This window comes from Callithrix jacchus, chromosome 8 (genome assembly GCF_049354715.1).
Source record: "Callithrix jacchus isolate 240 chromosome 8, calJac240_pri, whole genome shotgun sequence".
NCBI classification, from domain to species: Eukaryota; Metazoa; Chordata; class Mammalia; order Primates; family Cebidae; genus Callithrix; species Callithrix jacchus.
In genome coordinates this window covers 8,847,846-8,860,322 of record NC_133509.1, presented here as the reverse complement: position 1 = coordinate 8,860,322, position 12,477 = coordinate 8,847,846, and the positions used below count along the sequence as shown (strand labels likewise).

Sequence of the window (12,477 nt, the reverse complement as noted above, 5' to 3'; positions counted from 1 at the left end):
TTTGTAACTTACTCACCATAGATTACTTTTTCCAGTTCAGGCCTTGTTTTGTTTCTATCTTCTTTTGCTTAGAATAATGTTTTTGATGTTCAATCATATTGTATGTATTTATGGATGGTTCCTTTTCATTGCTGAATAGTGTTTAATTGTATGAATATGCCATACTTTCTTATCTATTTCCTGTTGATAACTATTTTTGTTGTTTCTGGTTTTGGCTATTACAGATAATGCTGCTATGAATGTACCAGTCTTTGGTGGACATATTTTTTTTATTTCTCTTGAGTTAAATACCTGGGCGTAGAGTTGCTGGGTCGTGGGGTAAATACATATAACTTTTCTAACAACTGGCAAACACTTCTCCAAAAGTTGTAATATTTTATATTCCTGCCACTAGTTCCAGTTGTTACATATTCTTGCCACATTTGATATTGTGAGGCTTTTACATTTTAGCCATTTTAGTGGGTATGATATGTTCCTCAACTATGGTTTTAATTTGCATTTTCCTAATGACTAATTATGTTGATATGGTTAGGCTTTTGTGTCCCTCTCCAGATCTCATCCTAATTGTAATCCCCATAATCCGCACCTTGCCATCATGGAGGGAGCGACCAGGTGGGAGTAACTGAATCATGGGGGTAGTTTCCCCTCTACTGTTGTAGTGATACTGAGTTAGTTCTCATGAGATCTGATGGTTTCATAAAGAGCTCTTCCCCTTCACTCAGCACTTCTCCTTCCTGCCACCTTGTACAGAAGGTGCCTTGCTTCCCGGTCACCTTCTGCCACGATTATAAGTTTCCTGAGACCTCCCCAGCCATGCTGAAAGAAAGTCAATTAGACCTCTTTCCTTTATAAATTACCCAGTCTCAGGTATGTCTTTATCAGCAGCATGAGAACAGAGTAATACTCTTGATTATTACAGTTTTATAAGTCTTGAACTAAGACTTCTGACCTTTTTTTTTTAAAGAGTGTTTTGATTATCTTAGGCCTTTTCCACTTATATATACCTTTTGGAATCATCTTATCATTGTTTTTCAAAAGTATGTGGTGCTTTTGTTAGAGATGACATTGAATCTGTAAATTATTATGGGGAGAATTTAAAGTGTAGAAATATTTAATATTCCAGTCACGTAATTTCTTCTGTATCTCTAACCACCGGTCAGTCATTTTCCTTCTACCTGAACATTGCCCATCATATTATCTTATTTAATGCAGTTCTGCTGGTGACAAGTTAAAATAATTTTTTTTTCTGAAAATATTTTTATTTTTCTTTATTTCTTGAAGGATACTTCTTTTCTTTTTTAATTTTTTTTTTTTTTTTGAGACAGTCTCACTCTATTGCCAGCTTGGTGCAGTGGTGCAATCCTGGCTCACTGCAACTTCTGTTTTCTGATTTCAAGCAATTCTCCTGCCTCAGAGCCTCCCGAGTAGCTGGGACTACTGGCACGCACCACCATGCCTGACTGATTTTTTGTACTTTTTAGTAGAGACGGGGTTTCACCATGTTGGCCAGGATAGTCTCAATCTCTTGACCTCGTGATCCACTCGCCTGGGCCTCCCAAAGTGCCGGGATTACAGGCGTGAGCCACCATGCCCGGCCAGATACTTCTTTTTGTGTATAGAATTCTAGGTTGTTAATAATTTTCTGCGTTTTGAAGATACAATTTCATTGTTGTTTGGCCTGTATTTTCTTTTGTGTATTCAGCTGTTAGTCTTACTGTATCACTTTGAAGGTAATTTCCACCCACCTCTCTGTTTTGTCTATTTTTAAGAACATCTCTTTACGTTAGATTTTCAGTAATTTTACTGTCATGTACTTAGATATGTATTCACTTTTGTTTATACTGTTTGGACTTCTTACTGTTTGGACATCTTGAGGTTTCGTCAATTTGGGAAAAATCATTACTTCCAGTTTTGTTTCTGTCCCGTCATTCTTTTCTCCTTCATCCTTTGGGACATCTAGTGTACATAGTGGAATCTTTTCATAATATCTCATGTGTGTCTTTTTTTCTCTGAGGTATTTTCAAGTTCTTTATCTGTTTAGTTTTTGGCTAGTTTCCTCTAATTCTGTCTTTAGCTCTTTGTATGTTACTGTTAAACTCATTCATTGAATTCTTAATTGGTTTTTGTACGGTTCAGTTCTTGAATTTCTATTTGGTTCTTTTCATAGCTTCCAAATTATTTGCTAGCATGCTCTGTTTTATCTTTTATGTCTTTGACCATAATAAATCTAGTAGTCTGAGTAAGTCTAAATTTAGACACACTTGATGTCTAGAGCTCTAGAGAGTGTGTGTGTATATTGGTGTATATGTAAGAGAGTGTGTGTATGGGTATATATGTAAGAGAGAGTGTGTATGTATGGGTGTATAAGAGAGAGCGTGTGTGTGCAAGCGTGTGCGTATGGGTGTATATATAAGAGTGTGTGTGTGTATGGGTGTATATGTAAGAAAGGGTGTGTGCGCGCGTGTATATGGGTGTATATAAGAGTGTGTGTGCGTGTATGGGTGTATATGTAAGTGTGTGTGTGCGCGTGTGTGTATGGGTGTATATGTGAGAGACTGTGTTTATGGGTGTATATGTGAGAGACTGTTTATGGGTGTATATGTAAGAGAGTGTGTGTGTGTATGGGTGTATATGTGAGAGTGTGTGTGTGCACGCGCATGTATGGGTGTATATGTGAGAGAGTGTGTGTGAGTATGTGTGCATGTGTATATGGGTGTATATGTAAGAGAGAGAGTGTGTATGTGTGTGTATGGGTGTATATGTAAGAGAGAGAGTGTGTGTGTGTGTGTGTGTGTGTGTGTGCATGCACACAGTCAGTGTTACTGTAGGTATTGAGATGATTTGATGCTGTGCTGCAGATCATGGGAGTCTGCCTACTTCCAGTTCGCCTTTACTCCTATAATATAGCCCTCTAGGGTCCCAGCCAAAAGAGAAAGTGTTTTATCAGTGCTTTTACTTTTTGTGGGACCTGGTTTCCAATTTTGACCCTGCCATCCTAGCTTCAGAGCCTCTAGACTGTCCCCTCTGAAATTTCCAAATACCTCTAGGAGAAACATGTCCCCAGATTCCAGGATCATCTCCCTGGTTCTCTGTTTTCCCTTCAATCTTGACAGTAATTTTGGGGTCAGGATTTATTTTCTCAGTGTTTTACTGATTCTGTACAGCAATCAAGCAGATGTTCTATATAGTTTTCTTTCCTTCAGCCACAGAATTATTCTCAAATAGTTTGTTTCAGAAAAAGCTGCTGAATTGAATTTTATGTCACAGAATGTTTTGTAATTGTTTCATTGTTATAATCTTAAAAGTAAGAGAAGGTGAGCCTGTGTGTGTGTGCACAGTGGCTCATGCCTATAATGCCAGTACTCTGGGAGGCGGATCACCTGAGGGCAGAAGTTTGAGACCAGCCTGGCCAACGTGGTGAAACCTTGTTTCTACTAAAAACACAAAATTAACTTGGCGTGGTGGCAGATCACATCCCAGCTACTCAGGAGGCTGACGCAGGAGATCGGTTGAACCTGGGAGGCAGAGAGGTTGCAGTTAGCCAAGATTGCACCACTGCACTCCAGCCTGGGCAGCAGAGCAAGGTGGCATTTGCAAAAAACAAAACAAAGCAAAACAAACTAAGAGAAATGGATTTCTAGGTGTTTTGTAAGTACCCTATTTGAGTGGACAATTTTGTATTGACTCTTCTAATTTATAGTGAATAAATTTGTAAATGAAGAATTTTTCCTTTATGGTAAGCATATGGATGCCAGAACCTACCGTGCTCTATTTGTTAGGTTGCCTTGTAATTCAGCAAATTCAGATAAGAAGAAAGTATTAAAGAAAGTGATAATTATTTAAACTTTAACAATTTTAATTTTATTCTTTCTCTATAGTATGTTGCCCATATAATGACCCTGAAGTTAGTAAGCACCTCTGTTACAATCAGAGAAAACAAGAATATTCCAGAAATACTAAAAATTCAGATAATTGGCCTGGGCACTCAAGTATCTCAGCGTCCAGGAGCACAAGCGCTTAAGTAAGTTTTTAAGAACTTATTTCAATTTTTATTTCTAGTTACAGTGTTTGGCAAGAAATGTGATGTGTTATTCAGTATTAAAAAATGATTAGTGCTAGCTCTTCTTTAATTTCCTTGGCTTGCATATGGCAAGGTAGTCTTTTTATATTTGCTTTTGTTTTGTTACGGAGCTGTATGGGTACTTGATCATTTGTTCTGCCTTCCCTCCTTACCTTTGTGAATATTTATTGGATAGCATTTAATTTATAGGCCCAATACTGTGAAAGCTATGGAGAAGTACAAGTTTTTGTTTTCAAGAAATGTAAGATATAAAAAAATTAATGATTCAAGAACTACGTAACAGTATACAGCTCTAAGGGGAGAAGGTATTGTAAGATCAAATACTTCTTAGTTAACCCTACGCAGGCTTAGTTGTGGAAGAGAATAACTGAGCTAGGAGAAGGCCTTGGCTCCTGATGGAAATGACTAGGAGAAGCTAGGATAGAGTAAGAGGGTGTTAAGGGTGGCGTAGAAATAGGGTGAGGAGTTCATCCATGTCATGTAATCTTTTATTCATACAACAGTGATCAGAACTTTTACGGTATCTGAAGTTGGCTAAAGTGAGTTTTTCATGTGGATGAAAAGGAATTAATTAAAACAAGAAGAGCAGCAAAACCGATTGTTAGGGAGCAACTGAATACCTGGCTGAGGAGGCTGAGCTTCAGCTCTGGATAATGTGCATGGATGGTCCTGGTTCTCAAAGAAGTTTTTAGTGATAATGTCCTTATCACTATTTGATACATAGAATACTAGTTGATACATTTACCAGGAAAAAAAAAAGAAGTTTTTAAAGGGAAATTTGTATTTTGGCCCATTAGATTACAAAAGACCTTATCTGTGTTATTTCCTTTTTCTTCATTGGTTTATAGGGTAGAAGCAAAGTTAGAACACTGGTATATAACAGGTTTGAGACAGCAGGATATTGTCCCATCACTCGTGGCTTCCATTGGTGATACTACATCATCCTTGCTTAAAATTGAGTTTGAAACCAATCCGGAGGCTAGTGCTGCCGACCAGAGTCTGCTTGTTCAGTCTCAGCCCGTGGAGGTCATCTATGATGCCGTAAGTGCGAGGAAACAGTAACTCTGTATTTAAACCGTCCTACACTTCTGACAGTCGGTTTTCAATTTCTCCTGTTTCATAGTTAACATTTATTTACTTAGTAGGTAAGTTTCCTAATAGGGTTTTCTTGTTTCAAAAGCAGTATGTTTTCAGCAGCTAATTTTGATTTTTTTTGTATACTATACATTTTTTCCTACTCTAAGGTTTATTTGTCTATGCTAATGTTAAATTTTAAAAAATCTAATATACTTAAAAAAATTCTTGTTTATTTGCCAACTACTCCCAAATTGTTATACGTTGACTTCTTACTCCATTTCTTTTTTGTGTAGTTTCTCTTTTCTTTCGTTGTTTAGAAGAAATTCATAGAGCTTTAGGAGTGATTAAAAGAATTTTAAATATTGTTAACATGGGGAAAAAACATTGGCATTTAGATGTTATTGGGAACGCTGGCTCGGGTTCTGTATCTACAGCTTTACCTTTATTCAGGCTATCTTATCCATCATCTCAAGTTAGTCAGCAATGTGGATATGGTGCACTATTCATTGCATCACTTGTAGGTTCACCCCAGCTTGTTGAGATCCCTGACTTAATTTTACTTTACAACTGAAAGCTAGATTCACAGTGTGTGTGGGGGGGAGGGGAAATATATAAAGACTGCAGAACTCATTATATTTTATAATTAAAAATTTTAATTGTGGCATAATTTACATAACTCAATTTAATGTCTAACTGTTTTTAAGTGTACAGTTCAGTAGTGTTAAGTACGTTCACATTGTTGAACAACCAGTCTCCAGAACTGTTTCATCTTGGAAAATCTCTGATTTTTTTATGATCTTTTTAAAGTTTAAGTTTGGCATGTAGGTAAGAGCTGAATGGCTTTCTTCCTTGTAATTTTCTAAACTTCAAAGTGCAAGGGGATCTAATTACAGTGTAGAGAAGTGGCGTTTCACCTTCTGACTAATTGGAGGCTGAAACTAGAGGTAGTACCTGCTGCTGCGTCCATATGACACTGGAGAACATACTTGACACTGTAATGATAAGTGCACATTTGTTGTCTCTCCAGGAAGCTTGCTTAGGCTCTCTCCTTTCCCCAGAGTCTCTTTCACTCCAAAGGGAGATGTAGTAGAGCAGAATATCTTTGAAGTTCCACAGTTCAAAGCCACAGCTGTTTAGAATTGAGGTGAAACTTTAAAGTTTACAATATGGAAGGAACTATGTGTAACTTGGTTACATTAAAAAAATTTTCTTACAGAAAACTGTCAATGCAGTGGTAGAATTCTTTCAGTCAAATAAGGGGTTGGATCTTGAGCAAATAACATCAGCAACATTGATGAAGTTGGAAGAAATTAAGGAGAGAACAGCTACAGGTAAAGAATTTGAATGTCTACATAAGCATCAGCTAAGCTTTGAAAATTTTGTCTACTCTACTGTAAACATTGTATTCAAGATATTACGTTGCTTTTCTTCTTCATTTTAAACTCAGGCTGTATTACAGTATAGTGTGGATATGGCTTACTCAAAGACAAATATACCTGCTAGACTGGGTGAGAAAGAACATAATATGGGGCACAGATGATTCTGCCTTCCATTACAGTCAAGAACTCATGCTTCAGAATGAGCTTGAGAGGAAAAACAATCCTCCATCTCAGTTCTTAAGAAACTCTCATCACACTGTGTGTGAATATAGTTTGAAAGATACTTACTTTTGTATACCATGGCCTCAAGCTCACGACAACTATTTTATCCAGTTCCTTAAAATACTAGCTGTGTTAGGGTTACTATACCATGCTATAATAAGATTGTTTCCCATTGATTGTAAGCAATTTTCACCTTACATGCTGAATTGAGAATCTAATTTTTGACAAAAACTAATACTCCTTTGTAATACTTTTCATGTAAAATTCTTATGCTAGTTGTTAATAATATGATTACATATTTCAACTTAACCATCTAATCTGTGATTATTTCTTACCTTTTTTAGGACTTACACATATTATTGAAACTCGAAAAGTCCTTGATTTAAGGATAAATTTGAAGCCTTCTTATCTAATAGTTCCACAGACAGGTTTCCACCATGAAAAGTCAAATCTTCTGATTTTAGATTTTGGTACATTTCAGGTAGGTATATGTGCATTTTTTTGGTCTGCCCATCTTTGACTGACTTGCTAGCTCACTCTCCAATAGTTTGCTGTTTTTTTCTTCAGAGTTCACTAAACAAAATGTAGACTTATTTTTTTTAGCCCGTTTTTCAAGCCTAGCTTGGAGTATTTTATTTATGCTTTATGATCGTTAAAAGAAAAAACCTCCAATTTTCTGTAATGTTAGGTGAATTGACAGTAAGGACTGGATTCTGTCTTTTCCTAATTAGAAAGAAGCATTCCTAGTTTTCAGTTTCCAGAGTTTATTTATACCATGTTATTTGTTGCATATATATTTTGACAATAGGAAATTGTACATATATGAATGTATATTTGTTAAACCACTGTCAGTAACTAAGTAGGGCAAGGGAATTTTGGATTTTGGATTTTGACTCTCGTAGAAATCCAAGCCTCCAGTAAAAGGTGATAACTTCAGATATATGAGGGGACTTCGAGAACTTTGTGGAAAAATGGAATTAAAAGATAAAAAAAATTATAAATTTTGTTTCTCTACATCAGATCCATCAAGTTCAAGACATTTTTGTAAGTGTTGGTACTAGCCATTTAGTCCATTGCTCAAGGATCGAGGGTCCTAGGAATTTAATCATGTCAGTGTAGTCTTTTTTACATTACTAACTGAAGAAAATTAGGTGCTGTTTATAAATTTTTTTTTTTTAAGAATAGGAAACCAAAAAAAGGAGGAGGCAAATTAGGGCTGTAAGGTGGGTGCCTAATTATTTCTCAGAAAATCTTACAAAACTGCCATCATTTGATGAGAGGCATGAGCAGAAGGTGCATTGTCATGGTGAAGCAGGACTCTCTGTTGAAGATTTCCTGGGTATTTTTCTGCTAAAACTTCGGCTGTCTCTCTCAGCACACTCTCATAAAAAGCAAATGGTATGGTTCTTTGGCCCTCCGGAAAGTGAACAAGCAGAATGCCTGGAATATCTCCAAAAACTGTTGCCATGACCTTTGCTCTCGACTAGTCCACTTCTGCTTTGACTAGACCACTTTCACATCCTGGTAACCATTGCTTTAATTGTGGTTTGTCCTTAAGGTCATACTGGCAGGGCCATGTTTAATCTCTCTCTCTTTTTTTTTTCTGAGACAGTCGCATTCTTGCCCAGGCTGGAGTACAGTGGCACTAGCTTGGCTCACTGCAACCTTCGCCTCCAGGGTTCAAGTATTCTCCTGCCTCAGCCTCGTGAATAGCTGGGATTGCAGGTGCCCGCTCCGACAGCTGGCTTATTTTCGTATTTTTAGTAGAGATGGGGTTTCACCATGTTGGCCAGGCTGGTCTTGAATTCCTGACCTCAAGTGATCCACACACTGTGGCCTCCCAATGTGCTGTGATTACAGGTGTGAGCCACCATGACCGGCCCATGTTTCATCTGTTATTACATTTGTTTGAAGAAATGTTTCTGGATCTTGACCCCACACTTTTAAAAAATTTCCATTGAAAGCTCTGCCTTTGTCTGTAGCTGATATCAGCGCAACGGTTTTGGATCCTGTTGATTAATTTGCTCAACTTTAAATGTTCAGTCAGAATTGTGTAGGCTGAACCAGTTGAAATTGTGTAGGCTGAAACCAGTCTGGTGTCTACTGTCGTTTCTGCTGTTAATCGTCGATCCTCTTTGGTTATGGAATGAACGTGATTCAGTTTTTCTTCGAAAATTGATGTACATGGTCTGCCACTGGTGGGCTTCATCTTCAAAATTGTTTGACCCTCCTTAAAATTAGTTATCTGTTTATAAACTGCTGATTTCCTTGGGGCACTGTTCCTATACATTTTTCATAAAGCATTACTGATTTATTCTTCCACCCAAGCTTCTGCATTAATTTGGTATTTGTTTTTGCTTTGATTTTAGCAGAATTTATGTTGCTGTGATAGGGGGCCCATTTTCAAACAGATACCTTAATCTTCTTTGTGACTCAGAGTTGATCCTGTTCAGACATGATATAAAAAGTTAGTACAAGTTTCTCTTGGTGCAAAACAGTTTTGAAATTAATAGTTTTTTCATAGCGGGCATTTTCCATCAACTTTTTGAAGATCCCTTGTGTACTCCTGAATCAATCTTTGCTTCCACCGGGAAGGGGGAGAGGGTAGTCCTAACTGGAGCTGAATTATAGTGGCCTAATTGTTTCTGTGGTCTAGTGTGGAGAAGGAACAAAACACTGCAATTTAATGGTGAAGGGTGTGGGGTGGGGAGGTAGGGGAGCTGGACTGTAAGTGGCAATAACTCCTGAGAACCAGGAGGAGTAGTTGTACGTCTAGACAAGTTATTTGCGACAGACAGCTTAAACATACAAATGTGCTGACACCTATTTCTCAACTTCAATAGAGATGTACGCCGAAATATTATATTCCTAATACATTGTTTACAAATAATTATCTGAAGATTAAACAAAATGTTTATTCATTAAGGGCAGCATTTTCATTTTGTTAGGTTTTAACTAACTAAATGCAAGATTTAAACCCAACTAAAATATGTTGATGTATGTGCTTTTCTGTTTTGGAGAAAAAAAAATTGAAATTTTCCCTTCATTTTAGCTCAACAGTAAAGATCAAGGTTTGCAGAAGACTAGTAATTCGTCTCTGGAAGAAATAATGGATAAGGCATATGACAAGTTTGATGTTGAAATAAAAAATGTACAACTGCTTTTTGCAAGAGCAGGTAAACCATTATTCAACTTTCAGGATCTTGGAATTATATTGGGTAGTTTGTGTAATATATGTGTGTATATATGTGTGCCTTTATATCAACCCTGACAACCATCTTGCACACATACTCTGTTGACCGCTTAAAGAAACTGTGTTGGAGACTTTCAGTGTAAATTACTGCAGCACTTAGAAATGGAAATTTGGCTAGTCATCTTAAGATACCTAGCTCCATTTGAATCTGGGTCTATTCATAGCCTGTATTTTTGTAATATGACTGTAAGACTGCTTAGAACACAAAATGGAAATCGGAGTTGATTCACATTTTTCTGTCTTAATGCTTTTGGGATGACTCAATATTATCCTTGCTGCCTTCATTATTAAATATTATATTAGCCTAGTCTTCATTTCAATTGTATTACTAGTCTCGTGCTTTCTATTTTTGTAGATATCTGATAAATGTATATCTACAAAATCGTAGACATAGTCTTAATATCTTAAAGTAATTGACTTAATTATTTTCCAAAAGCTTTGGTGTTTTCTATGTTTAAGTAAATATTTTTGGTCTTTTTAGACTTAGTTTTTAGAAGCAATAAATACTTACTAATTATCCTTGATCGTAATATCACTTTATGGTAGGTCATTAGAGGAAAGGACACAGTTATAGTCTCTACGTGCAGAGTTTATACTCTAGTAGGAGTGTTGAGATTTATTAAAATATAAATACATAATACTTTTCATGTATTCTGTTGATTCCTTGAAGTGGAGTATTTACACAGAACATTAAAACTGTCTTTTCTTTTGTATTTACTTAAAAATAATTGAATTATAAGTGATAAAAAGTTGTTTAGTCATTGCCATCAATAAAGATCTGCATAGGACTCTGTTGGTTATAGGAAAATCTGTTTTGGGACTTTATTTGAAGAAAAGTGATTATTAAACTTTTTTGGTCATGAAATTTTGATAAAACTCATCTTTGCTTTGGAATTGTGTGCTAAGCTGGTATAAGTATTGTACTTTAACCATAAACCTCTTTTTTTATTTTTTTCTTGTTTTTCCTCCTCTTTTCACTGTAATTATCAACCTTGGTCACTAATTCTGGAATTGGGGTAGTAGATGCTGGGCTTTGTTTTTTCTGTTTCCTTTGAAATGGAAGATGTTATGCAAACATTCTCCAAACACTTATCTTATATCACAGTCTTTGATCCTGTCAGTTTGTATTTAAAAAGCAATGGTTATTTAACTAATATGCCAAAAGAAGTAAAAATTGGTAATCATTGACTTTGGATTAATTTACAGTAATTTTTCGTAGACTGATCATTTAAAATAATATTCATTAAAAATAATATTTTATCCATGTTCCACTGCTGTTTGTAAAAACAATAAATAATATCTTGAATTATTTTTTAAAGAGGAAAACTGGAAAAAGTGTCGATTTCAGCATCCATCAACTATGCATATATTACAACCCATGGATATTCATGTTGAGCTGGCCAAGGCCATGGTAGAAAAAGACGTTAGAATGGCCAGGTAATGTATGAGCTTCTTTTATATTAGAAAATCAACAGGTGAAATACGTCTGCATCAGTTGCTAGAATTTAAGGAAGCAAAGATAGATTACTGTGGGAGACAGAAAGAAATAAGGATTATTCTATCTTGCAGCAGAAATATATTTTTAAGAAAATGTATGTTTGAGTTCTACATCAACTCTTATTTCAGAGGTATTTGAACTTTTACATTCTGTAAAAGTTGATGGTCCATATTTTGAATGAATGTAATCCCATGTTTAATATTAATGAAATAAAATCTTTTTTTTTGAGACGGAGTTTCACTCTTGTTACCCAGGCTGGAGTGCAATGGCGTGATCTCGGCTCACTGCAACTGCCACCTCCTGGGTTCAGGCAATTCTCCTTCCTCAGCCTCCCGAGTAGCTGGGATTACAGACACACGCCACCGTGCCCAGCTGATTTTTTGTATTTTTAGTAGAGACGGGGTTTCACCATGTTGACCAGGATGGTCTCCATCTCTTGACCTTGTGATCCACTCACCTCGACCTCCCAAAGTGCTGGGATTACAGGCGTGAGCCACCGCGCCCGGCCTGAAATAAAATCTTTAAAAACATTAGAGGCTCTTTTGATAATGAAATCTTGTATAATCCTGAGAAAAATAAAATGACATAAAAATAGAAAATTAATTTTGAATTTAAGTAGACAGTTATGAAATGTTTTTGCTGGTTTGAAAAAACAGCTTTATTGAATATAACTGCATCTATTTAAAGTTTACAATTTGATAAATATCACCTTAGCTCTACAGCTGTGAAACCATCATCACAGTCAAGACAATGAACCCATTATCTCCAAAAGTGACCTTGTTCCCCTTTGTATTCCTTTCTTTCCTTCTGGAAATTCTCTTCTCCCAGTCCCTGGACAACATTGTCTGCTTTTTGATGCTATATATATGTTAGAATTTTCTAGAATTTTACGTAAATAGAATCATAGACTTTTAACTTTTTTGTTTGACATTTTTAATTCAGCATAATTAATTTGAGATTCATTTAC

General features: G+C 36.2%; 1 protein-coding gene across 6 annotated transcripts in view; it reads left to right on the top strand.

Annotated features, from left to right (window-relative positions):
• The window catches only part of VPS13C (vacuolar protein sorting 13 homolog C), a 196,197-nt gene that overhangs the window by 55,350 nt on the left and 128,370 nt on the right, over positions 1–12,477 (top strand). For all 6 annotated transcript variants that reach the window (XR_013520680.1, XM_035258764.3, XM_035258763.3 and 3 more), the window contains 6 exons: positions 3,879–4,021; positions 4,930–5,122; positions 6,375–6,489; positions 7,104–7,240; positions 9,812–9,935; positions 11,332–11,449. Coding sequence is in view for 5 of the 6 variants with exons in the window: in XM_035258764.3 (XP_035114655.3) it covers positions 3,879–4,021; positions 4,930–5,122; positions 6,375–6,489; positions 7,104–7,240; positions 9,812–9,935; positions 11,332–11,449 (830 nt within the window). In the remaining variant the exon portion in view is untranslated. The remainder of the gene's footprint in view (positions 1–3,878; positions 4,022–4,929; positions 5,123–6,374; positions 6,490–7,103; positions 7,241–9,811; positions 9,936–11,331; positions 11,450–12,477) is intronic.